The 27,711-nt window shown below is 46.3% G+C and overlaps 1 protein-coding gene across 1 annotated transcript; it reads left to right on the top strand.

Annotated features, from left to right (window-relative positions):
* Window positions 1-2,723: 2,723 nt before the first annotated feature.
* Window positions 2,724-20,516, top strand: DRGX (dorsal root ganglia homeobox). The gene is made up of 6 exons (XM_049810621.1): window positions 2,724-2,757; window positions 5,689-5,786; window positions 6,021-6,122; window positions 8,777-8,949; window positions 9,289-9,401; window positions 20,251-20,516. The coding sequence occupies exons 1-6, from the start codon at window positions 2,724-2,726 to the stop codon at window positions 20,514-20,516; spliced, it is 786 nt and encodes a 261-aa protein (XP_049666578.1).
* Window positions 20,517-27,711: the final 7,195 nt, after the last annotated feature.

Here is a 27,711-nt window from a genome sequence, read left to right as displayed (position 1 = left end):
AGTCGGATTCAGAACGTTGGTCTTGCGTCTTGCACTGTGCTGTAAAAGCCGTCTCATTTCATAGTATACTTTGCTGTTCAGAGGCTTGCCTGGATGGTAAGTCAATCTCTGTTGTCAAACAGCGATATCCCTTACAGCGTTTGTGTATGTGTATACATGTAAATATATATACGCATATATACATATATATAAAACATGTTTGAATGCAGCTTTCTAAATCTATCGCTAATATGCTAAAATTACAGGTGAATGGATAAGGTAAGATCAGATCAAATCAATTTGGATCTCACCTACAATTATTTTTTGCCTCACTTTGCTAAAATAATGCTTTACGGGACCTAAACATAACTTCAGCTTGAATATACACTAGGAGAATTTCCATGTCTATGCCTCTTGTGAAAGGCAGATAGAGCAGGTGATATTTCTAAGGCTTATTAGTGTTTATTTAATGAGATCGTACATGCAGAATAACTTTCCAAAGACATTGTCTCTTCAAATTCTCTTATCTATTTCTGCACGTGTATCGTCTGTATCCATCTCCTTTGCTCTGGTATGAACGTGCTATGTCCTCAAACTCCCATCAGATCTGAGAGAGCCTGTGTAGATTTGCTCGCCCTTCCTGCACAGAACATTACAATGTTTATAAAATATTAAATTTGTGTAGTCTGCCGGAGAAGCAATTGTTCCAAAATAAAATCAGCAGTCTAGACGAAACATAGACACCAGAACTTATCAACAGTTGTCTGACTTACATCTTCTGATGCATCTTGAGTGGGTCATAATACCAACTTTATTTTCAGTGGTGCATAAATTAATTACACGCATTTAATAACCAAAATATCATTATATTCCCCCTTTAATATCATAAAGGCTTTACGCCAGGGAAGCACTTAATGTGCAGGGGGCCATAACAGGCTATTATCCTTGTGTAATGCTATTACAGAACCAATTATGCGCCATTATACTTGCTTTTTTTGCAGTTTATGTGATTTGATCCAATCCCGCGTCCCTGACTTGAAAATTTCATCTGGGTACTTTAAAGTCTAATTTTCACCCGGGCTGAGGCAAGGGCCATCTCTCTCCGCTGAGCCTATGTCTCGGATGCATTTTAAAAGTAATTGCAAAGGGTCCCGCCGCATATCATTTGCAGACGGGAAGCGAGCATAAATCCAGAGACCCCTCGCTGTGAACAAAATCAAACTTTGCCGTGGTACGAGCGCTTGGAAAGGCAAGGCGCGTGCAGAGCGGCCCCCCAAAACCCATCCGGCAGCAATTAGCCGGCGCTTTGTCAGCGCCGGGGTCCAGGCGGCGGGGCAGGGCTCGCCCGGCACGGCCCGGCACGGCACGGCCCGGCCCGGCACGGCCCGGCGGGCCCGCCCCCGGCCCCGCAGCCCGGGGCACCCCGAGCGGGGCGGGGGGGTGCGGGGCGGGGGGGGGGCCGCCGGGGGCGGCTGAGCCCCGGAGCGCCAACGCTCAGAAAATAATGGGATTTTGTTGCTGCTGTTCACATTCCTGGTGTTTGCTGAGAAATGATGGGGTTTTTCTTTTCATCTTTCTTTTTTTTTTTTCTTTTTTTTTTTTTTCCCCCTGCTCTGCACACCACGTGGGCCATTTGTAGGGCCCAATAGACCTATCCAAGTTACTCACTGTAGACAGCGCTGGAAATAATCAGATTAAGGCCAATTATGCGTGAGATTATAAAGGCAAGTGCTGAGAGGCAGAGCATGCTGTAGACAGATATAAAGACATCTGGCCACTTCCAGAACTCCACAGAGCCCTTCTGTCTCTGCAGCCAACAACTCACAGCGCCTTATTCCAGTGCAAAATACCCCCAAACCTTACTGGTGATTTTTACTTCTGTTCGGTTTAGGTATGGATTACTATTTTTATTTGCCTTCTGGATTTTTTTATATGACTGCATATAAATTTGAATAGATTTTTTTTTCTTGCCGAGGACATTAGTTTCCAACCCGAACACAACTCCCAGTGTGTTGGATGCTTTTAAAAGAAGACAGCTTTTAGCTTTTATTGCTGTTTCATTTAGGCAGAATAATTTAGATTTTTTTTTTTTTTTTTTTTTTGAACAGTTCGGTTTTAGCTATAAGCATTGTTTTTTCTTTATGTTATTATTTGCTCCGGAAAGAAACATTTGAGATAATTAGATAGTTAGATAGATAGACGTACAGATAGATAAATAGATGGATGAATGTATAGATGGATGGATGGATGAATGTACAGATGGGTAGATAGATAGATAGAAGCATGGATGAATGGAAGAACAAGAGATAGATAATCTGCTAGGCGGGGGGCGAAATAAAAACAAAGAGAAGCAACAAAGTTTTACTGATTCTGATTACTGTGCACCTACCACGGAGTTTTCTGCCTTTGGCTTTTTGAGTTCGTTGCACAGGGTTAGACACTACTTTCTCTGCTTCCTCTGGGATGGGATCTAGGATTTTCAGTGAGTTTCTCTAGGTGCTTTCTTCTGGTTATTCACCTTTTCTGTTCTTTCCCTCTCTCTGTCTTCAGGTCGGCAGGAGACACCTCGGCGGTGCGTGGCGGTGCCCGGCTGGGGAGCTGGTGCCGCTGTGTCGGTGCGGGGAGTGCGCGGAAGCCCCGCGCCCCGCGGGCTGGCCCCAGCCCCGGCCCCGGCCCCGGCCCCGGCCCCGGCCGCCGTCGGCCTCGCAGCGGCAGGCAGCGGGCGCCCACCCGGCCGCAGGGCCATGTTCTACTTCCACTGCCCCCCGCAGCTAGAGGGTGAGTGTTGTCGCACAGAGACGTGTAAGTACAAGAGCTGAACTTCGGGGGGGGGGGGGGGGTGGTGATGGCGGTGCGCTGGGGGATGGAGAGAGAAACTGTGGTCTGACTTGCTCCAAGACTGTCCGGGTACAGATATGTGCTGAGATAAGATGCAGTTCTATAGATAAAGCTAAATATAAAAGTGCATCGTCTTTTTCCTTGAGAAAACACAACACTAACCTCCCTCCCCGCGCCCAGATTTCCCTTCTTGTCACAGGATGGAGAAAGAAGAATTGCATGGCTGGGTTTTTTTTTTAATTTGATTCCTGTTGGAAAGGCCTTGTTTTTACACCCCACCCCCGTCATTTTGCCACCTGCCTCCCCTCTGTGGATAGCGATCCCACAGTTGAGCCTCAGGCTACGAAAGAGATGCTTTTCTCCCCTCCCAGCACAGATGTTGGTGTCATGGCTGTAATCGGGACACTTTCAGGACGTGGTCACGCCTCCTCCCTCCAGCCAAAGGGACCGCATAAATCTTTAATGCTATTTTACAAACATTCTGCGGGAGGATAGGGAAAGATGCGGCACGACTGGAAAAAAAAAAAAAAAGGCGGAAAATAAATATTTGGGAGGATTTTTTCCTTGTGTTATTGATCAGAAGGTTTTGTTTGGGGTGGGTTTTTTTGTTTGTTTATTTGCTTCCTCTTTTAAAAAGATGTCAGCCTTCGGGATTTCCCCGTGTCACCCCCGCTTATGTGGCCTCTGTACCCTCTCCCTCCGACTAGCGCTCGTAGTGCGGGGAGCATCCCCGGAGCCTCGGCCGCGTAACTTCAGCTCCGGGCGAGCTGTCCTGCCGTGCCCGGGTACTGCCGGTGCTCGCCGCGACTGCACGGCGGGGAAGGGGCCCGTCCCCGGAAAATCCCCCTGCCCGCCCACCGCGCTCCTTGCATGGGCATCACCCGGCGAGCAAGGGGCTTTCCTCTCTGTAGCGCTGCCAGGAAGAGGTGGTCCAGAGGTTTCATCCTCCTCCGGGGAAGGGTCATCCCCCTTTTCAACACGGCTGCCGGCGGACCCAGGACGGTCTGCGCATCGCCGACTGGAAAATTCGCTCCGCAAAGTTGTCTCCGGCCCTGCCGGGGGAGCCGGGCTGGGCTGGGCAGTGCCGGGGGTCCCTCCGCCCCCCGCCAGCCCGCCCTGCCGCCCCCGCCTGTGCCACCGAGCGCCGGCAGGGCTTTGTTCGTTAGTTTTTGGCAGACAGCTTTGGAAACGTGCTCTTCTTTGCTTGGTTTTTGCTTGTTTGTTTGTTTCTCCGGTGGCAGTTTGGGGCTGGTGCCTGGTTTTGGCGGCCCGAGCCGGGGAGAGGTCCCCGCAGGCTGCAGCCTCTCCCGGCGACGGGGGCTGTGGGCGGCGGGCCGGGGCCAGACCCTCGCTCTCCCGGCGTGGGCGGCAGCGGGGCGGGGGGTGGTCTGTCTGCCCTGCTAATGGGCGAAAGCAGCGTAGAGCATCCCAAGTGAAAAAACCCCCAACCAACCAAACAAAAAAACCACCTCCCCATCCAAAAAACCCCCCAAACGCACCCATCGCCAAACCGAAGAAGCGGCAACAGAAAAGCCCTTTTCGGCCAGCGGTTTCGGTGGGTGCGGGCACCCAGGGAGGCCCGGCGGTGCTGAAGGGAAGTGACTGGGCTTTGGAGGTCACCGCAACGGTATTTTGTTCTCTGACGAGCATCTCCCAGGGCCGCAGCAAGCCCTCCCTCTGTGCGAGGAGAGGGCTGGGGGCCGTGTTTATCTTCCAAATGATGCCGCAAGATGAGCAGCCATCTCCAGCCCCTGTGCCCCGAGGTGGGGCCGGCCCGGCCCGGCCCGGGGTGTTCCACCGGGCAAGTCTGCCAGTAGGGTCCTGGAGACAGTCAGCAGCACTTCTGTGGGGTTGGGTATTTTTCTGTTCTGTGGGTTTTTTTGTTGGTTTGGCTTTGGGTTTTTGTTGGGTTTGGTTTTTTAACCTTGTTTTGTCAGCGGACAGAGAGGGAGGGCAGCATTTCAGCCGGGGCACCGGCGATGGGTAACTGGGGGAGCCACGAAGGCCGGGAGCTGCTCCACGGAAGGTGGTTTGCATCCCGGCGGGCCGTCTGCCCTCTCCCGGCCTCCGACCAGGGACAAACTCACAGTGCCCCAATATCGCCCTCGGGCCCCTTGACACGCGACACCCTCACCCCCCCCCCCCCCCCGCCCCGGGGAAGGGCAGGGGCTCTCCCTCAGCCCCGCTGCCGGCTCCCCGAGGTTCAGCCGTGGCCGAGCCCCACGAGCGCTCCCGCCGCCCCCGGTGCTCGGCGCCGGACGAAGCCCCCTGCCCGTGTTGGCGGTTCGCCTCCCGGCACGCGGGCGAGCACAGGGGCAGCGGCTCGGCCGGCGCTCGGAGGGTGTGTGGGAGTGCGGGCAGAAAACCGCCAACGGCCCCGGTCCTGCCCGTTCCACGCCCGGGGCGCTTCCCCTTGCTCTCCCGGCAGACGGGCAGGGCTGTTAGGAGCTCGAGCTGCCGTCACCACGCCTAGGTCCAAGCCCCGTCTCTTCGTCCTTTTAAAACGCAAATGTCCCGAAAAGGACCCTTTCCCGGGGCGGGCTGCCCCTCACCCGCGGCGGGGTGAGGTCAGGTCGGCAGGACCCCCAGGCGCCGGCAGGACCCCCCCGGCCCGGCCGGGCAGCGTCTGCCCGGGGGGATCCCGCGGCGCTTCGGAGGCCGGCCCGGGTGCTCGCGGCTCCGCGCCCCGCGGAGATGGGGCAGCGCTCCCCGCCCGCTCCCGAACGGCTCCCAGCCGCCGGCCCCGCCGGGGCGGCCCCGGCTCCCGGCTCTTTGCCCCCCCCCCCCCGCCTCGCCCCCGGGGCGCGGCGGGGGGGGGGGGGGGCTGCGTCTCCGCGCCCCGCGGCCCCTAACGCGGCTTTCCTCCCGCAGGCGCGGCCCCCTTCGGAGGTCACGCCGCCGGCGACTTCGACGACGGGTTCCTGCGGAGGAAGCAGCGCCGCAACCGCACCACCTTCACCCTGCAGCAGGTAGGAGCCTGCTCCTCTCTGCCCCCTGACCTGCGCCCCGACTGCCCCCTGCCTGCTCCCTGCCTGCCCGCCGCCCGCCCCGCCCGGCTCCCCGCCCGGCCCGCTGCCTCGGGCGGCCCCGCGTCCCCAGCCCTCGCCGAAACCCCCCTGGGGCAGCTGGACAGACGCCCCCCGGGCCGGCAGCTCCTCGGGCCCCTGACGGATAGATGTGTTTGCTCTTCTCCCCTCCACCAGCTCGAGGCACTGGAAGCCGTTTTTGCCCAGACCCACTACCCCGATGTGTTCACTAGGGAAGAGCTGGCTATGAAAATCAACCTCACGGAAGCCAGGGTGCAGGTAAACGTTCTGGGGAATTATTTAACTCTTGGGTATTCAAACTGGCAAACTTTTTTTTTTTTTTTTTTTTGACATCATGACTGCAGAGTGCACATTTGGCCAAAGAACGCAAATGAAGACGATCTGTCATTTTCATGATGCACTTTAATAACATCAACATAATGTGGAATATTAGATTAGGTTGATTAATCGGTCATTCATAATTAACTAGTGATAATGTTCTACACTAATTTGTCCGCGTCTCCAAGGTACTAAATTACATCAATGCACATCCATTTCCTTGCTTTTGGAGGGGGGGGGTGTGTGTGGAGAAAAGAGCTGAGACGTGATTCTCCAAAGCAACTATGACCACTGTCGAGCAATGGGGTTAGTCAACTGCAGGGAGCCCAACTGCCAGGAAGAAATCTTCTGCACCTCTTCAACTTTTCTCTCTTTCTCCTTCTTTCTAAACACTTAATTAAAACAGCTAAAGAGCCTGCAGAGCAATTCCCACACTGTTAATATGATCCAGTAAATACCATTGGCCACGATTACTCTCTTTCAGTCCCCCTCTTTTCCACCCCTTCCTTCCTTCCTTCTTTCCTTCCTTCCTTCCTTCCTTCCTTCCTTCTCCCCACTTTTTTTTTTTTTTTTTTAATCCAGGTGTTTGTTTTTCCATATCCACGGATTAACTTTGTGTGTCTACAAGCTCTGCTAAGAACAGCAGTCCTGCAGTTGTCAGAGATGGATCCCTGTAACTCCGCAGGCATCCACCACAGAGTTGCAAACCATTTTTTGAACACAATTATGTATTCATTTTATTTATGGGGCTTTTCTGCACGCTGTTTTTGTATTTATTTTTTTTATTTATTTTTATTTAGGTGCTCGGGGTTAAGACTATGCAAAGATCTAATTGTAGGAAATATAATAGCTTGCCTTTTGTTCCCTAGGGTCATGTTAGTATCTCTTAAAACCCAATGGCTGAAGAGAGATAATGGAATTCACCACAGTAAATTGGGGATTGTAAACAAATTATTTCTCCTATAATCAGATTATGCGATCCTGATTATTAAATCTGAACATGAATCATTGGTCATATGCGGGCAAATTAAACTGATTATTATTTGGAAATGAAAATCTCCTTTTGCCACTGCATTGTAGGTACTGGCTTAAAAAAAAAATAATAAAAAATGCCATTTTGGCTATTGGTGCCTAAAGACTGAACTGCAAATTGAGATAAATGGGACAATTATTGAGCATTCAGAAGTGGAAGATCATAACTTCTTCCTGAAAGGTGCAAGGGTGAGATAGGGGTGGTGACAATTAGATTGCTGAGGACTGGTGTTTAGCCTTGTTGTTGGCTATTATGCAAACAGACAATAGATGCAAGCATTTGTTTAGCCTGCTTTCATGCAGGGACATGGGGAAACACAGAGGATGGGAGATATGTTTACATTTATACCCCTTGCTCATTCAAATATGATTAATGTGCTATAAAGCAGAGTCTTAATCGAAGATGATGTTGTCAAACAATAACTAAATAGGGAAATAAACGACTTCATCATGCTCTTTCCTCAGAAGCAGGCGAACTGTCAGTGCAAAGTCATTAAAATATGATAATGAAAAATAGCTCAATTAAATGTTGTTATAGCTGTGACCTTCATTCAATTAAGACACAAGAAAGTGTCTGCATTTTGCTTTGCATTTAACTGCTCTAAATTTAGAATATAGATAAAATCATTATTCAACGTTTGCTGATACATGCAATTAAAAGGCAGCTAACTAAAATGGAGTTGGAGGAGGAGAATAATAATAATAACAATCTCGCCTATACTTGAAGTCATGTATTAAAATGTGGATTTCCTGACCTCAAGAGAGGCTTGGCATTTTCCACCTCAAATAAAGTGCTTTCAGAGCATAAGCTCCAAGGTAAATGAAAAAAAAAAAAAAAGTGTTTGGACTCAAAGTCAGGGGATAAAATCAAGAACATGAATATTTGTATTGCGTTACAGGGGAAAAGTAAGTTTTGGAAATGGTGTGTATTAAACTGCAGAATGATCTTCCAAAATTAGTATCTACCACCTTTTGAGTCGTCTAAATGCAGACTGGACAAATACATCAGAGGAATAACGGCAAGTATCAGTCCTCTCCAGGAAATGGGCTGGATAAGATGGCCTAATACATACCTTTTCATTTCTGACCTCTCTGATTCTAGCAGCAGCTCATTTAAAGACATATATGATTTTGCCAGAGTGCTTAGATACATATTTAAGTCCATCCCTATACAAAAGGCTTTTAGACATGTTAAAACATAGAAATCAGTGATAATTAAATGTGTGCATAAAGGTAAGTACACGTTTAAGTGTTTTGCTAACTGGCACAGTAGCATCAAAATTCTTTTTTATGTTTGTTTTTTTTTTTTTTTTTTTTTTTTTCATTTTTAACATGCCTTTTGAATGTCTTTAGACATTCCTGGCTTGTTTTCCAGACACAGAAATATTCCACATACAAATGTAATCCTAAGGCTCAACTAGAATAACAGTGGGGACACAAAATAAGAGGAATTTTTAGCCAAGCTTCTAAATGACTGATTTCACCAGAGTAACAATTTACAATTTCCTTGCTTTGCATTTGGCTAAACATGGTATTCAGCCTGGATTGCTCTCCTGCTCCAGGTGTGGTTCCAAAATCGACGAGCTAAATGGAGGAAAACAGAGAGGGGTGCTTCTGATCAAGAGGGCTCTAAGGAAACAATGGCTGAGGTGGCTCCTCCTGCAAGGAATTTAAATTCCCCTTCTCCAGCAGATCAAACCAGGAATAAAAAAGAGGGTCTGGAGATCCAGCAGAGGTAAGAGTAATACATGTTATCAACTGCATCTCTTTGGGGCAAGCATGCATCATACATATGTATATATACAGACTTGCCTGCTGCTAAGCCTTGACCTACACAGTGTCATCTTCAGGTAGAGCCCGAATCATTAGAAGACGAGCTGTCTCTCTTGCAACTCACTGCTCCCTGTGGAGATGCTGAGAAGCTGGTGGCCTTGGGAGGCTAATGTTATCCAGGCTTGGTCCCATCTAGTTGGATGCTGAGACACCAACGTGTTTGTGTGCATGCACAAATGCTGTCTTTGGAACCAACTAGTTCTGTAGTTTTGTAAGGAACTTGTTTTCTCTTCTCCATCAGCCTGAGCCGAGCAGTAGGTCCTACAGGACCTTTCTTCCCCTCCTGCCTGCCGGGGACTCTTCTCAACACAGCCACTTATGCACAAGCTTTATCCCATGTCGCCTCTCTAAAAGGTAAGTGACTTGGTTTAACTTCAGGGATAAGCTCAAAGAGTGGCTCTTTCAAGCTAAGCAGCATGGTCCCACTTGAGGCAGCAGGGAGGTCTTTGGGAAATGACGGATCCTTCTTTCTGTTATGACTGGCACTGACTGATGCTGCAGGTACAGGAGTGAGTCTCCTGTTGTAACTTGTAGCATATTTGTGGCAAAGCTCCTTCATTTTACTTGGTTAGTTTTAGTGACGTCAGGGTTTGTCTCAAGGAGCAAGGCAGGTAGGGTTTTCTCCTTTAGAGTTTTCCTTGCATATGCTTTCTTTTAAGAGTCAAATTTATACTAATAAATTAGTTATACACATCCTTTTGCATTATACATTACCTGGCACTGTTACTGATGCCTCATCTGCTCTTTGCATGCGGTTTCCTTTGCAGCACATCTCTGCACAATGCCAGACCTTTCTCTTCTTGAACAGTATGTCTGCTTTGAGAACTTGAATAAAGTGTGAGCATGGAGACAGGGGAGGATAGAAAGTAAATCCTTATTACCTGGGACCCAGGCTTCAGGAAGGGTATATCCAGGGTATATCCATATCCTTTCAGTTCCCAAAAAGCAGCAGTATGCATCTTTTAAAAATAAATCACCAGCTGATCCATTAGCTGTTCCTAGTCTAACAATTTATAAGACTAAGGGTGTAAGCAGGATGAATTCAATTTATAGATTTATAGGATGCAAAGCCTCATAGCACTGCCAAGCACAAAGTGGCACATACATTTACTCTGTGCCCCAATGTGGTGCAATATTCTGTGAGGAAACTTTACCAGTTTAAGACCCTCCTCTACGAACACAAATGTCCTCTGATACCTCTCACTATGTTCTCTGGCGTACCTCATGCTCTTCGTGAGTATTTCCAGTTAGATCAGCATTACCAAGGTATATTCCTGAAGTAAATGCTTGGAACTGCTGAGTTTTGCATTAAGTCCAGTGTCCTGCTCCCTCTTCCCCCTCCCCTCCTGTCTTTTCAAAAAAGCTGAAGCCAGACACACCATACAGCTACTGGTATCTTGATAGGTGTGGGACCTGTGATTTTGAATCAAGAAAAGTCACACACAGGTGTGACCTGAACCCTAAAACTTAAAGGATTTTGACTGTCAACCTAAACCCTGTAAATGGGCGGTGGCTGTTGGACTGCATGAGTCCTCTTCATGTCTGCTCTGTGACTGCAAAGTTTTAAGGCAGAGACTTTGGGCTTCTTTCACTGGGCGGGAACAGCCTCTCTGGAGTAGATAGGGGTGAAATTCTTCAGGCAAAAAGGTCATTGATAAATGTAGCCCCGGGCAGGTTGAAAGTTGTGGAAATGGGGTTGTGTTCAGTGAATAATTTTGGATGGAAGTAAGGTGTTTGGTTTTTTTTTTTCTTAAAATTTCCATTTAAGCATTTTGAAAATTAACTGCATCAATACATTGTTCACACGTGTTTCCTGTTTAAATGTAGCTAATTTTTAAGAAAAATAACCCAAATTTAAAAAAAACCAAAAACCCAAGCAAAATGAAATAAAAATGAATGAAAAAAATTGTCATGAGGGGTTTTTAAGTTTTATTTATTTGGAAGACTTCCAGATATTCTTTTCTGTGATTTTACAGCTCAGCCACTAAATTGAGAAATTAATAATTTGCTCCTTTTTGTTTGATAGCAGTTTTACAACCTAGGGGCAGGAAAAATCCTACTCCTGAATCTCTTGTAGAGAGTTATTAGATAGTCAGTTGCCCAGGCTAAGAGGCAGTGTCCCTGAAAAATTGATCCCAAATATAAATATAGATTTTTTTTATAATTTGTATAGGGATGGTCAGTTATCAGATGCATGTGTATTCTCTTGATGAATGGTGTCAGCTACATATGCAGTTCCTTGCTGAGATGACCAGTTTATATTTCCTGCCTGGCACTAGAAATCTCCAGATACATGCAAGGGCATGTGATAACGTGGTATATTTTGATTTTAAGAAATCTAGTTACAGATTTGTATCCGTATATCCACCTTTTTTGCATCTGCAATTGCATATCCACCTACCAGGAACTTTGGGGAGCTGCCTATGCCTGTCAGCATATTGTTATACTTGCAAGGAACAGGTAGACTGAGCTGCTGCTTTGAGGAGTGATGTTTTTCTTCTGCAGCTAGGCCTCAGTAATGTCAAATTTTGGCTTTGAGGTTAAGGAGGAAGAATTTGTTGTTCCATAAGGGGCAAAGAACAATTGTAGCACCTTTCTTGTGGTATTTATATACAGAGTATTTTCTCCTCTTTCCTTGGCTCATCTCTACAAGTTCCTCTTTCCCTGTTTCTCCAAGAGCAATTCACTTGGGCTGGGGTAGGGGCTGTGCACAGCAGAGCTTGAGCTTCAGTCTCGTTAATTGACAATGATGAACAGGATGATCTCTAGAGGTTCTGAGTGGACCAAATTTATCACAGGCCTGATTCACATTTTGTTTTTCTTTGGTATGGAAACAACCAGGTGAACAATGGTTCACCTAAATCAATGTATTTGAGAGCACAAGCAAGCTCACATGTCAGTCTGGAGGAAGACATAATGGTTGTGGGAAGGAAGGAAAGGACAGGGAGAGACACAGCATTCACAAATCCTTTATATGACCTTCTTCATCTTGCTCAGTTCAGTTTGTTTGACTCTCCCTTCTCATTTCCTCCTTTGAGCTAGGAGTTGATTTGTACACTTCAGGCGTGTCGAAGGACAACTAACCCTACATTTAGGTGGGCATTAGTCTGTGTCCTTATGTGTCTTAATGAAGTGACCTAAGCTTCTCCCTTGAGAATCTAGTCACATTTTGCAGCAGAAATGCTGACAGGACTCTGCCACAGTGATTCTGATGGCATAGGACTTTATGCCACACAGAATCCCATCAAATTCAGCACAGGGCGTAAAATTCTGAGCTGTTTGGTTTTTGGATTGCTTGGATAAGGAGAAATTCAGCAAGTAGTAAGGTTTTCCAAGATTTTTCAAGTTTTATGGAAGAGTGAAATGATCAAGAGCTCTTCCCGGTATCTCTCTTGTGCCAACCATGCTTTGAAACTACCAGAGTCGTGGTTTAACCCCAGCCAGCAAATAAGCACCATGCAGCTGTTCACTCACTTCCCTCCCACCCAGTGGGATGGGGGAGAGAATCAGAAAAAAAAAAGTAAAAGTCATGGGTTGAGATAAAGACAGTTTAATAGGACAGAAAAGGAGAAACTGGTAATTACAATGATGATGATAATAATAATAATGACAATAATAAAAGAATTGGAATATACAAAACAAGTGATGCACAATGCAATTGCTCACCACTCACCAACTGATGCCCACTTAGTTCCCAAGCAGTGATCCAGCCTGGCCAACTCCCCCCAGTTTATATACTGGGCATGACGTCACATGGTATGGAATACCTCTTTGGCCGGTTTGGGTCAGCTGTCCTGGCTGTGTCCCCTCCCAACTTCTTGTGCCCCTCCAGTCTTCTTGCTGGCTGGGCATGAGAAGCTGAACAATCCTTGACTTAGTCTAAACACTACTTAGCAACAACTGAAAACATCGGTGTGTTATCAACATTCTTCTCATACTGAATGCAAAACATACATAACACTATACCAGCTACTAGAAAGAAAATTAACTCTATCCCACCCGAAACCAGGACAATCAGGAATTCTTTGTGCTTTTAAAAGCAAAATAGTTGTCCAGAATCAAAGCACCATTTCACTACCAATTGGTGCATGACCCTGCTTTCTTCTATGCAAATGTCAAATTAAATGCAGCTCCTCTATATGGATCCTATAAATAGATATGTATTCCAACCATTGGGAGAACAATCCTGGCCAGTAAAGGGTATCATATTCTTCAGTAAGGCTGTAAAACCTGCCTGCTGACAAACGGGCACTCTCAGCACATCAGATACTACTGGGAAGTCTAGGTTGTTTTCTTATTCTTTTGAAGAGACAAGACGTGCTTTGTTGGGCTTGTGAGCCAACACTTCGTTGGTGTCAGTGAGTAATATTTGACTGATGCTTTAGTAGGAGACAATTAAAATCAATACAGTGAATAACAAGTGATGATGGCAATGTAACTAATTAATAATTATTTTATGCTCTCAGGGACCATTTTCATTCTGCCACCTGAGAGTTCTCTGTCTTCTGTAAGGAAACTAATACCTCTCTTTCTCCTTCTCTGACTTTGATTGCTTGGCTCCAGACCCAGATTTCCAAGGCTGCATAAAGTGTTTAGGGCACGTGCTTCCTGGATCTAATTTGTAGTATAAGGGTATAATAGTTGATGATGAAGTTGGTCTAGTAGAGTCAAGAAATCTCAGGACAGCCTAGCATGGGGCAAGGACTGAGCCTGCAACTTTGCTTTTGGAAAGACTGTGCGGTGCACTGTAGGCTTGCCTCATGCTTTGTGTGGCTCTGCAACTCTTCAACAGGCAGCGCTCGTCTGAACCCCACATGTGCCACTTCTAGGAAAATGGGGTGTATTGTTGGAACATGAGACCAGATCTGCTCTGATGAACGAAAAGAAAGCTACTCTCCCTAAGCACTATGCCCCATGAACTCTGCTGTCTCTGAAACGGAGATTTCTTTTCTTGTCCTCAAAGGGATGGTATTACCACTGCAGGACACTGAAGAAAGCAGGCTGGCTATACAATAACAATCAGAACTGTAGGTCAGAGCACAGAGTGTTCCAGAGAAGAGTATATTACCATCGGACAGTTTTTCTCTGTTTCTATCAAATATTCTCTATTCAGTAATACAACAGACATTTTCCTTCCTTAGCTGAATCCTCTCCCTCTGTGAAGTTCAGCACATCAGAGGCTGTACTTAGCAGCAAGCATCTGTTAGCTACCTTATCACCTCACTATGTACTATTCTTTCAGGAAATACAATTTCTCATTTGAAAAATTAACATAAGAACATAATTTCTATGGTATACAGGGTTTCCTACTTCAGGGTTTTAGTTCTTCACCACTGGCCATAGTCAGGAAACAGGTTGGCTCACATAGATGAAATTTCTGGTGTTTGTTACTCTCTGAAATTGTCCTAATTTGACAACTATGCTACTTCATTGTGGTGACTTCGACATTTCCATGATCTTCCAAGATGAATCACTTACTGTAAACCATGCATCTGCAGTCCATTTTGCAGATTTAATTGCAGACCTCAAATATGAAGGGAAAATACTTGTTTTATTTATGGGCTGTATAACAATAGAGTCATCAGGAGAAGCTAGTGTTCTCTGCAGAGAGAGACCTCAAAGTACCTTCTTAATGGATGACAACATGAATGCAATTCATTAATGTAGAAGATGTTATTAATGGGTGTAAACAAAAATCCCCATTTTTTAGCGGAAGTGTTCTACCATTACGGTGGCTGAGGGCAAGAGTGTGTCTGTTACATTCCGTTGAAATTTCCCCAGACCCTGTGATGAGTGCAGTGTATGAGGAGAGGAATAATTACACTTGCCAGGGAATTACTTTCATAATTCACCCACAGCTCTGTTCTACGCAAGTTATAGCTCAGTTGGTTTTCACAGCACCTCCACACCACTGATAGAAAAGCAGGATTGCATTATGCACATCAAAGTGGATATTCCAGGGCACCATTGATTAGGCTCTTTTATGGTTTGTTGCTGCTGTGGTTGCTGTTGTTCATATTAGGGAGGCTTAATTGCTGTATCCAGGAAAAAAACTGCGACAACTAGAACTGCCCACCCATTCCTTTTCAATTTCTATTACGGAAAGATGAAGAGAATTCACTTGATTACAGCGGGCAATTCCCATTGCCAAGGCTGAGAAATAAGTGCTCAAGGACCTAACTTTTACCCTTGAACTGGCGTTTACTGAATTGAAGCACCACTGCTTACTGTAAGACTGAGGAACAGGACTCAAAACTCTAGAGATTCTTTTTTTTTCTCTGTCATTCTTGATTATGGACTTACTGACTTTTCTCATGTAATATAGCAAATATATCAAGTGGGTTCTGTTTGGCATTTTCCGTAGTTTACCTGTCACTGTGACTTTAGAGAGTCTAAAATATTTCTTTAGTTTGCTGCAGATGCACAGACCTTAAGCAAATTACTTTGATTTCCATATCAGAGGTCCCTGACTCTAGCATTGTTCTACCTTGCAGGTAGATTTTCTTTATTCTTTATCACAAATGTTAGGGAATATGCAGATACTAGGAGCCCTAAGAGCCATGGGAAGGAAATGGGTGCTGGCTTGTTCCTCCAGGACAAACCTTGATTAGGTTAGTGGACCTTAGCTGGGCAGGCGTTTCTATTGACCTCTCTTGGAGTGACACATGTCAGCAGGATTTAGGGTCAGATCATGTTTCTGATGTGGAATGGAAGAGTGGTAAATGGTTGCTGAGCTGACAGTATTCAAAGGACTAGTTCTGTTCTCCCAGGTCTTGTGGGCTTTGCTGCCAACTTTCCTGTCCAAACAGGAAAGTCCTGGCTTCTGAATTATTTTTTTGGAACAGTACTAATGGCACAAATAAAGGAGGATGAAATCCTCCAGTTCCAGTGTTGAGTTATTTACATAAAAGGCTCCTGCTAGAGCAACTGAGTCGGATCACCAGCTCTTTGTTGTTTTCATTGGACATATAGGGTTCACAAGCCAAGGACATGTGAAATTATAACATTTGGACTCTGCTGTCAGCTCTGGAGTGCTCTTCTAGCCTCTGGGCAGCACAGAGTGCCTTCCACAGTTAACCAGCTTAGGCACTAGAAGGAGGAACCATCTAGCACAACTTAGCAGTCTTCAGGCTACCCTAAATTATACTGGGAGCATCTGGTGCCTCTCCATTTCAGGCTTTAAGTTCATGCCTTTGTTGTTCTTCTGAACGTCCTGATTCAGAGCTCGAGAAGGTTTGGATAAAGACACTTTTGTTTTTCCTGCTTTTGCCTCAGGCTTTAATAGACAGAGTGTTGGCATCATATATGAAGAGCAAGAGGGAGCTCCCTTTTTGAATCACCTTTCATGGGTAAATGACACTATGAACCTGAGGTTGTTGTTGACCTTCTAACCCTTGTGAAAGTGATTTCAGAGTTTATGAGGCTTTAGATCTCAAGCAAACCAATGTGACTACTATCAGAAGAAAACAATGCTTAAATCAAGCGTAATATTTCCTCTGAAAAGTAAACAGCATGCATTTACAGGTGAGGATTTTAAATGGGAATTTTTCCTTTAATCTGTATCAAGTTGCTGTTCAGCTGTCCATATCAAATGCTGATATGCACAAATACTGAAAGAGGGAAGGAGTAGGGGTTTTGCCTCTGGAAAAGCCATCTATTAAATTTTTAAATTGTTGAGTTGAAATACAAAATATATATTAAAATATATATTTATTTTTATATATTTATAGTAAATATATATTTTTTTTATATATTATATTGATACTTATGTATCAATGAGGGCCCCGCTCCCACCCCACTCTTCTCAGCTGAAACTGAACCTTGGAACTGCACAGAAGAGTCCACAACCAAAAATGTAGATCAAATATTGTTACAATTGAAATGTGATGTTGGCAGAGACAAGACAGAACTAATTTAATTTTTCCTGTCAGTCTCTGTAGTAGATCAATTAAACTGCCAAGTGGATCAAATATTTCAGACTGTATTTATTACATTAAGTATTTATGTTCAGGCTGAGCATTTAAAGTATGATCTCATATAGGAATACAAGGAGGTTCAGATCAATTCAGCAGAATTTGCTCTAAGTTAATGGAAATCTAATTGTGTATTTTAATTTTGTGTACAGGAGGCAGTAAGTTCCTGAAAGAAAGAAAATGGTACCCTGTCCATATTGTAGCAACTTGATCCAAATGGCATTAAAGTAATATCAGACTGTCATAGATGTTAGTGGAAGCTGGATCAAGATCTAGGGCTAACAGCTCAACCCTCACTGACTTTCATGGGAGCTAGGTGCCTAAACTCCTCTGAGGATCTGAAATAACTAGGAACGATTCCTTCCTTTCCCACTGTGGACTCAGGGTTACTGCAATATGATGTAAAAAGCCACTGATGTCTGCTTCTTTCTCAGTGAAAGTCACATCCCTGTCCATCGTGGGTTGACTGACGGGCAGGTGGAGACCTTGGGCTCCTGAGTCTCCCATTGCTTATTGTGGTTTTTGTGTCAGCAAAGTCCGACAGATTTCACTGGACCTACTACCTGCAGACACAAGCAATTGCAAAGTAGATTCAACCTTCCTTACAACCTACATTAAAAAGAAATGGATCTAAATTCTACTTTCCTGTATTCTAGCTGGCCCCTGGAGCAAATGACACGTTACTTTACTTTTTGGGGGGGCGTGAGCTGTTGTTTGCAAGTGTTTTAACCTCAGTGAAGATTAAAGGAATGATTGGGTGAATTATTGCTAGAGGTAGCCTAGTTTCCACCACAGGTAACTGCACCCTCAGGTTGCAGAGCCACTAGGTAATATCAGGTCTAATTATTAAGCAAGCTTAGATTGGTACTGAAGACTGATAAATATTTTATCCCTCTCTAACAATGGAATGAAAATTATTCTTAGGGGATGGAGCTGATTCCTGCTCTTTTGAAAAGGGGAAGACTCTTTTCCACTTTCCCCCACCTTCCGCCAAGCAGACAATCTCTGTGCTCAGTCCTACATTAGGTACCGCAGACGGGCCAGCCCTCCCCTCAGCCTGGGAGCTGAACAGCCGTGTTTGAAAGTCTCACTCAGGTTGCATTAGAAAGCAGCAGTACAAAGCCAATGCACAGGCAGGCCTCCATGCTCTGCCATTTCAGAGCTGAACCTTAAGATAGTGGGGCTTAACAGTAGTGAAAAAGCAGACTTCTGTGTGGCTTCTGCAGGTAAAGACCTGCTGCAAACTGTAGGGACTCTGAAGTGCCCATCTTCCTCTCCTCCCTCTTGTTAAAACAGTGGCCATCTAGGACCCCTGAAGTGGCTGTGATTCAAGAGGGCAAAAAATGATTTTATGAGCATGGATAGTGGTAGCACTGGTTGGTTGTGTTACTGAGTGGATTTTGTATAAACCCTCCTCTGACCTGCTCAAAGCAGCCACAGAATTCAAGATTGAGCTTCCTAGTGCTAAAAGCAAAAAATGGAGGATTTTAGTCAAGTGCTGAAACTTGCTTGTGCAATTCATTTGAATGCCCGGACCCATGGAAATGTTGGTTTGCTGATCATATGCTCTAGCAGAGGAGTATCACAAGAGAAGACTTTCCAGGTACATTAATAACTTGTCCCTTGTAGATTCTGTTTTTTAAAATGCAAAGAGTACTTTTTGCTGAACGTTACCTGCAAGCTGCTAATCTCTGACAATTACTGTGTAGAAGTCTTGCCAACATCCTAAAAACAAACAACTGTCTGCCTTCATCCCTAGCAGATGGGTGCTGACCCGTTGCTACCGAGAGCAGAAGTGTAAAAGAAAGACTACCTGCTCCCTGCAGGTTATTAGTTCCATCACTTAGTCATGAGCCATTTAACTCAAATATTAACTGCAGAAATTAAAGCAAGTCCTTGGCTTGGAAAGATCAGAGGAAGACATTGCATCATGTCAAGATGTGTGCAGCCGGGCTATTTCTTGTTGGGAGGCAGCATATCAGCACAGGACAGACTTTTGCCAGGGACGTAGAAGAGGATGTGGAGTTTGTGTGGCTTCTGAGACCTGTGGAAAAATGGTGTCACCCAGTGTTTCTCACTAGAGAGCAAATTAAAGTAGTAGCTCAGCCATTCCACCCTGCCTCCCCTCCCTACTCCTCTGACACATTCTCCTTCATTCAATAGATGCATCTAAGCTAGGTACCAGGGTGGCTTTTTGGATGGATTACATGTCCTGCCCAGTGGTCAACCTACACTTCCAGGTGTGCTTGTCTGGGGACTAGTCCAAGTCCCAGCATTATCGAAGATAAGCTAGAGGAAGAGCCTGCAGTGGTCCAGCTCAGGAAGCAGCTGGTGGAGTCAGGACTGCCTCTGGAGTGGGTTGCAGGGGAGCCTTTTGGCTTACAAGGGAGAGGAATACCCATTTCGCCCTCTCTCCAGTGTTTTATGGCCTGCTCGGAACAGCCCATGTGTCTCAGATGACAGGGTAGAGATGGTCTGGCCCGTCTCTCCTGATGGGACTCTTAAGCTGTGTCAGCAGCAGCAGCTTTAGGTGGCCTTGGCTCTCTTCTGGGGGCCATTCTCTTCGAGGTGGCATCCTTAAGCAACACAGGCATTGGGTGGGTGAGGGCAGAACAGACCCTTGCAGGTAGGCATGATGCCAATAGTTGGCATGGGCCTGGCCAAGGAAAAGCCTATCTCATCTTACAGTGAGATAGGAGAAGGTCATTAATTCCTGCATAATAACCAGAAAGAATATTTTCACCTTTCTCTCTGCAGTCATCTTTCAGGTGTAGATAAATGATGGGACCCCCACCAAATGCAGCTGCCCAAATTGATCAGGCTTCAGTGTGCAGGTGGAGGACAGGGGACACCTCCAGCATGGGGCTGACGGTAGCCACAGAGCAGCAGCAGGGGACGAGCTCAGCCTCGCTTGTGGGGAAATGTCATGTGTGATCTAAACTTCACTGCTTGCTTCTGACTGCTGGCCCTCCCTCACTTTGTTTGTCACTCTGGATGACTCGCAGTGTAAGATCCTGCACAGTGGGCCTCAGCAGAACAGGATCTGGCTTTTCTAGCCCCGATCCAGAGGACATCTATGTACCCACTAAAGGTCAATAGGGGAGGGATTTGTTGCCATTCGAGAGTCCAACCCCACCTCTGCCCTCTCCAGACTGACCATGGAGGCAACAGTCAGACAGTCCCCATGACCGTCCCCATCAGTGATGGTGCCTTGTCTCCTTCCTCCCCAGGGAGCCCGCTGTGCTCGTGCTGCGTTCCAGACCCCATGGGCCTCTCCTTCCTGCCCACCTACGGCTGCCAAAGCAACCGCACCGCCAGCGTGGCCGCGCTGCGCATGAAGGCCCGGGAGCACTCGGAGGCTGTGCTCCAGTCTGCCAACCTCCTGCCTGCCACCAGCACCAGCCCCACTCCTCCCACCAAACCCGGCCCCGAGGGCAGCCAGGACAAGCAGCCCTCTCCGTCCAAGGAGCACATGGAAGGGGAGAAGAGCGTATGAGACCGGACCGGCGCCAGCCCCTCAGCTCAGCGCAGGGACCCACCGCTGGTGTGAACTGCAGCATGGCTGTGCCCCAGCAGGATGTCACGGGGCCACCAGGGACCTGGCAAATCTGAGTGGCCTCTTTGGCTGCCTTTCACACACCCTTGCTTTTCTTGCGCCGCTGTAGGTTCATTCCCCTGATTTATTGGCACTATCTGTGTTTGGAAACGTTCGTGAAACTGTTTTTAGCCCCCCTTCACACCCCAGGGACACTGAAACGATCCTGGCTTGCTCCCGCTCATCTCAGCTTCCCATCCCACATAAGATGGAGGGCTGGCAGCAGGGCAGCACTTCCAGACGTGAGGTCCGGGGCAGGAGAGGCATCCAGGCATCATTTACCCCGCCGCGCACAGCAGAGGTAAAGGAATATGCAGGTATATACCAATTTGTCCTGCTGTCTTCTGTTTTGACTTCAAGCAAATCTATCCCAGGCAAGCCAGGTGTAAGAAAAGCAGAAAACAGAATGAAACTTTTCTTAATTTTTCCCTTCTCCCTACTTTTGCCCGAAAGTGAAACTTTCCATGGAATAGATTACTGGGAAATTGCTGAGATCAGTTAAGCCGTGAATACAATCCTTGCACTAGTCTCTATGTGAACATTAGTCTGTTACTCTTGCCGTTCCCTGGGTTAGACATAAAAGACACATGACTCCAGAGCAGCATTCATAGCTTCAAATGGTAATCCTGGTATTTAATGGAGGATGCAGCTGAGTCTAGATCTGCACAAAGTTGGGGGTATTTTAGTGCCATTCTCTGGAAAGAAAGACTGGAAACCAAAATATTCCTGCATTGCAATGCTGCAAATATGTCCTTGCATGTTTTGTTTTTAATAAAGAGGAAATAAAGCTTGGAAGGATATTCCTTTATGCCATCCAAAATCAGACTATTCCATTCACTGAAGGCTTGTTGTAATGAATCTAGATATGAAAATGTCTTAAATATTACAGAATGGGCACAGTGCAAAGGAGAAATTGATGCCTCAGGAAATATAGTCTTATCTCTGACCCAAACGCCCCAAAGCAAAGCAGACTAAGATCTGATGCTCTAAAGCAGGCATTTTAATCTGGGGTGCCCCACATTTTTTCCATGGGAAATGCATATGCAGATTTAAACTTAGTGACAAGGACTTGCTTTTCTCAGGTGCCTGTTGCAGACTCCTTAGGCTTGTCCACAGATGTCCCTGGACAACAGGGTGAAACCACTGCTTTGAGGCTTGACCAAGTAATGTGGAGGCTAGTAGAAGGATTCCTGTCAGCTCTGATTCTGCACGTTGTGCTGAGGACCTCCTGCAATGTGCTGAGCACATGCTTTTACAGGGGGTTGTGGCCAGCTTCTCACAGGATCTGAGCTTGGGGATGTGCTTGGAAAGGCAGTCCTGACTAAGGCTGGCAGCCAAAATTTCTCTCCCCCACCTAAGTGATCTCAGCCCATGAATTTCAGAGAACCTGGGACTTCTCTGCAGGACCCTCCCATACCCCTTGGTGCACAGCTTCTTTTCCAGGAGGCAGGGCTTGGTGTCAGCACCCATTCAAAGGGTGGAAGCCCTGGTCTTCAGGGGGTGGCTTGGCAGCACCAAGCACCTTCATTGCTCCTGGAGTGAAGGGTGCCAGGCATTCCCCCAGGGTGGGGTTTGTGTCTTCTGGACACAAGCCATCAGAGGGGACATTGCTGGGTCTGTCCTTGGATCCAAGTACAAAGAAAAGTCTGACAGGGCCCACATTCATCAAAATGGAGTCATTTTGCCTTACTTTTCCCACACTGTGTTTCTTTTGGCAATCCTGAACTGTCATAATTGCAGGGGGGAACACGCAGTAGTCTGTGATCTGCCTTTGTGTTCCAGCTTCACGAGCTGCTCTGCTGAAATGCAGGTGGAGGTGGCTTCCCTGGCTGCAAATCATGGCTTAGTTTAAACAACAGCAACAACCTTTTTCTTCCACCAAAATAAAACAAAAATTGCTGTGTGCTTTGTTGTGGGGAGCAGTTGGAGAAGACAGGATCACTGTTTTCTTAGTGATCTTCCCAATTAGAATTTTTTTGTGCCCCCCTCTCCAAAAAAAAAACAAAAAAAAATTCCACTCCAAAGAGGCAGGCCCAACTTCATTTCAACATAATTACCTTGCATTCAGTTGAACTTCAGCCCTTCTGTACACTAACTCTTCAATCTAATTGTTTGATTAAACTCGTATTTCCTCCAGAAAGGTACATAAATAAGTGAATTGTTGAGCAAATTAAGAATACTTAACAGCATTGCATCTGAAAAGTAGTTACGCTGATTAAATTTTCTGTCCTTGAGGATTTTCAGGAAATTACTTTTGATCGTCAATAACACAATTAAGTAAACTACACGCACATTAGCATGAATAATTGATAAGAAATTATGTATTACCACGAAGCACTGATTTAATAATTCATGATGCGACACTCTAGTGACTGTGCAAAACTGGATAACATCGACAAGTCTGCCTGATGTTGCTGGAAATGCTGCAAATACAAACAAGTCCATAGTTTTGTTGTACAATAAAGAAAAGTATCTGATGCATGCTGTAGTTTCTGTTCGTTTAATACTTGAATAAATTTAGAAAGAAGACCCCAAAAAGTTCTGTACTGTTTTCATTCAGATCAATTTCTCCGTCCAAGCATCTGCTCTCACATTGATGACTGCCCAGTTCTGCTTAGACCACAAAGATGTTGCAGAGTGGGGGAGGCTCTCAGATTCACAGCTGGAACCTGCTGGGTGTCTCAGAACTTGCAAAATTAGGGGGCTCAAAGTTTTGCAGAGCCTCCTTTTAAGAGCAAAGTGGCATTAGTCCCCCTTAAGCCTGTTCCTAATGTCTTTTAGACTTTTCAGTGTATGCTGTGTCTGTGATTATTCAGTATGATTTTGTGGGTAGTTGCTCTAAGAAGTCAGCCATAAATGAAGTTTTCAGATTTGCATGTTTTGAATCTGCACAACACTGTGTTTAACCCTAGGCCAATTTGCCAAGAATTCTTGTGACTTCCCTAGGGGAGGCAGGTACATATTTGCATTCTCGTTAGCATGTTGGCGAAACCAGGGCACCGTGACCCACATTTTCCTTTCAAGTTTTGGTCTGACACCTGTCTGCTCAGGGCAGCACAGCCCAAGGGAACTCGCTGGAGGTCACTGAGCAGTAGCACAAGGGCAAGAGCTTGTGTCTCAGTTGTGCCTGCTTCTAGACACCAGACCCTGCTCCTTTCCAGATGGACTGCCCACCACGGATGAGCCACCTACCTTCTTTCTGTGCTCTCATATATCAGGGCTCTGCCACTTAAACCACTCCTGTAACGGCCATCTCAGTAGCTCTGATTAAGTCTGGCATTTAAAAGTTTATAACTCGGCTATAAAAAGTCACTCAGGCTGAACCCCAGCATGAGAGGCCCAAGCCCAAGGGGATGATTTACATGCGAGCTATTCCAAAATCAGCCTGCGTGATATTTTTTTCAGTTCTGTGAAGGAAAAATGGAAGCCCAAGGTTTGAGAGACGGATGTAAGACAAAGATGTTTTGTTTAACAACTGCTTACTGCATTGTCACTAGATGCCCTGCAGTAATTCTCTGTGAATTTCCATACTAGCATGAGCCACACATACCATGAACAGTCTCTGTGCAAATGTCACTTGCGCGATTTTGGCAAAGCCTCTCCAGTCCTGAGCTCTTTTCTCAAGAAATCACGGACATCCACAATGTCCAGATTTCCCCTCATCCCCCACCTTCCCGGCTCAGACCATTTCCCCACATCCTCACTCACCGCTCTGCAGAAAGCCTGCTGTCCTGCCTCCAGCACTGGTGCTGACTCTCAGCCTGTGCCGTCCCCACACCACAGTCGCTCCCGCCCTGCGCAGAGCCCTGCCCCAGCACTGAGCCTGGCACCGGGGAGGCTATGGCAGAGCCAGCTGGGGAGTCAATGCTCAGGACCTGTGTGTGGGGTTATTGCGGCGTGTTGGTCTGGGTTCAGTTAATGGGGGTTGATGCAAAGCGCCAGGCCATGGGACCTTCTTTATAAGGTTGCATGCCATTCTCTCAGCTCTCCATGCTTTTTATCTTTTGCACATCTATGTAGGCCTCCTTATGCCTACATACGTTATAGCAGGAAACGTGGAGCCGAGAATGCACCTTCGCTCAGTTATGCCGTAGGCTAGTCCTTCCTACACTGTACGCTGGAGAGTAATGAGATTGTTAGGCTAATTGGCTCTTTATTAAGAGTGTTATTTACAATGATGCTGAAGGCCATGCGCATGCAGAAAAAGGTCTTGGTATACCATTAAACTCTTCCTTCTTGCGGTCGGTGGCCTCCCCTCTGTGTTCCCCACAGGTTGCTGCCCTTGGTGAGTTTGGGCTGAACTTCTCTGCACCTCCCAGAGGACTCCCCCATCCTGGGCCAGGGCCAGGGAGAGAAGCCTGCTGGTAGGGCTGCATCTCTGGAAGTTTGCACTTCTGCAGTGCGCTTAAGCTTTCTGCTTCTCTGCAGCAGAAAGAAGCCAGCACAGTGTGGGAGGAAGTTGTTTGCTGCCGGGTGGACCACGAGGGAGCAGGGGATGGAGATGAAATGCTTGTGGTGTGCTGCTGTGGCACATTCTCCCTCTAAAAGAGCTGTTATTCGATAAAGATCCTACTGTGCCTGGCTGTTTGTGTGGTAGAAGCAGTGTGTGAAGCGGGGGAAGTGAGAAGCCCTGAATTGATACCCGAGCTCCGAGTACATAATTCAGACCTCTCCACTGAAGAGTTTGACACTTCTGCCATAAATAAAAGAGCAGGAGAGTACAATAAACATGCTTTATTATTTCCAGTTAAAAACTTCCTTTGCACTGTAGTAAAATATTGACTTCAGGTGACCATATTACCACAAAATATGATCTTTTCCTGATACCAACCAAAGAAGCCTTTACATAGATCTGGCCTGTGAGAATGAGAATTTCATTGGTATGTAGCAAATCCAGCCTTATTTGACAGTCATGTGTCAACAATATTTTAATAATCCAACCACAACGTCCTTGCTGCCAGCCCTAAGCTCTCTGTCACAAGACAAGTAGGTGCTGGTCTGCTGTCTCAGAAGACTGAGCACCATTTTTTGGAGCTGTGATGTATCTCCTGTAGTAAACTTGTATTTGTTAAAACTCACCAGGATTTGAAGTATTGGCCTGCATAACTCTTTGAGTATTTAATCTTGATGGTTTCTTGTGCAGTCAGTGCTTTTGCAATACTGCTGTAACGTCCACAACATGAAACAGAGAAGGAGAAAAACACCACCAACTGTGTCATTTTAGTCAAGAAGATCAACAAAAGGCAGCTCTTTTTCTGTAGGCTGAATCACTTTCAGATCTAATGTCCACTGCACATCTGTTCTGATGGGCCTGCAAGTTACCTTGCATCTGTATTTTCTCATAAAAGATGACAGCAACATTGAAGCTGTTTCTGGTCTTGGACAGTTGACAGTTTATCTAAATTGCCCTACTGTCTCATGGAGCACCTCAGACTGCGACATCTCTGTTTTTGTACAGAGGAAATACCCACTCCTCTGGGCTGCTGTAATGGCAGGGTGGTTGTTACTGCCCTGCTTTCTAAGCCCCTGCATAAGCCAGAGTACTGTGACATTAATGCCATACACAGGTGGACACCTGGAAGTATGTCATCCTTCACGATTTACCAATCTTCTGCCCCACGGATGGCCTGGACATATATGGCTCAGTAGCTGCCAAGGTCTATTCTGGGATGCAAGTTCCTACGTACTCTGATCAGTGCCCTTCAGCTCAGGTTCGGAGACCTCTGATAGTATGATCAGAAAACACACCCTGAGAGCAGCCATCAGAAGGCAGCCCAGACACAACCAGTCTGAGACACTGGACCTTGGGACTGGTCAAGGCCAGAAGAAACTTTTAATTTCTAATTAAATTGTGCTTGCTTTGTCAGATGAACCGGTTTACCTTTCAGTTCTCCTGCTTCAGAATTTTTGTTTGTTAAACTCCAGCATTCAGTATTGGCCCTAGAGACTAACACTTGCTATAGTGGCAAATTTATTAGAACTCCCCTAGGTATTGAATAGGCTGAGGTTTTTTATTATATGCACACAGCTTCTTTACACCCGCACTGTACATGAGCTGATGTGTTAAATAAGATCCAAAGCCCATTAAATGAAGAAGCCCATCTCTGCAAAGAAGACTCCCCAGGAACCTAAATTCTGCCTGTTAAGTCACAGCTGGCTCACCCTTGCTCCGTCGTGCTGGCTGAAGCCATTAAGTTTTGGCAGATGCTTGAGAACCAAGATGCTGATGTGATCACCAGTCCTTGGCACAGCAAGGGATAGGAGCGTCCCTGGGAGTTGTTTGTTTTTATTAGAAATATTTCTATAGCAGTGCACAAGAAATTGGCTGCTGGCAGGGAAGGAAGATGTACAGAAGAAAAAAGCTAGTCCTATCTATCTTCTGAACCATTATTCGTGTTTAGAGATAAACCTAACTAAGACTGAGCCAGAGGTTCTCCAGGGAGGATTTCACAATCACCATTCGACAGGGATCAGAAAGGAAGGTTTCAAAATCCCACTCAGAAAGCCAAATACCTGAATACTTCTCCTGTGGGGCTGAACCTGGGAGTAATCCAGATCGATGTTGCAGCTTGCTGTTCAGACAAATAACACAGACAAGCAGCCAGACGTTCATGTGTGTGTGTGTGCGCGTGCACAAACTGCACCTTCATCTCTTTTTGGTGGGGTTTCCCTCCATGGGGCTCAGGACCTGCATTTAGGTGAGTCAGCTTCATGCTCCCCACAGAGCTGTTTCTCTGTCAGTGAAGCCCAGGACTTGCCGCATGTTTTATCCCTACCTCCATTATGAGGCTGTGGGATGGAGCTCACAACCTGGGTCCAAGCTGGAAGGAAAGGAAGGAGGGTTTCTTACTCAGTGCTTTCTTACTAGTTATCCCTTTGCACTGTGCCCAGCCAAACTGAGCCTTATGTAACTTTTTTTCAGTGCAGATGTGCCAAAGGGAGGTATTTCTTACTAAGGGGTCCCCTTTCTTAGTAACTGAACCAGCCTCCCTAGCTTGGGAGGCTTGCTGTCCCCTCAGTGAGGGCTCATGAGCCATCTGGGACCCCTCAGTGCCTCTGGGTCACCCTGCTGCTCAATGCCACACTGACTTGGCTG

The sequence above is a fragment of the Accipiter gentilis genome, chromosome 9 (genome assembly GCF_929443795.1).
Source record: "Accipiter gentilis chromosome 9, bAccGen1.1, whole genome shotgun sequence".
Lineage (NCBI taxonomy): Eukaryota > Metazoa > Chordata > Aves > Accipitriformes > Accipitridae > Astur > Astur gentilis.
This window is presented reverse-complemented; position numbering and strand designations above follow the sequence as displayed.

What these genes read in the sequence shown, in the direction of transcription:
- DRGX (XM_049810621.1), top strand. Translation starts at nt 2,724, where the DNA reads ATGTTCTACTTCCACTGCCCCCCGCAGCTAGAGG. An exon ending in CTGCCCCCCGCAGCTAGAGG is followed by an intron (nt 2,758 to 5,688) that starts GTGAGTGTTGTC and finishes TTCCTCCCGCAG; the next exon opens with GCGCGGCCCCCTTCGGAGGT. An exon ending in CCACCTTCACCCTGCAGCAG is followed by an intron (nt 5,787 to 6,020) that starts GTAGGAGCCTGC and finishes CCCCTCCACCAG; the next exon opens with CTCGAGGCACTGGAAGCCGT.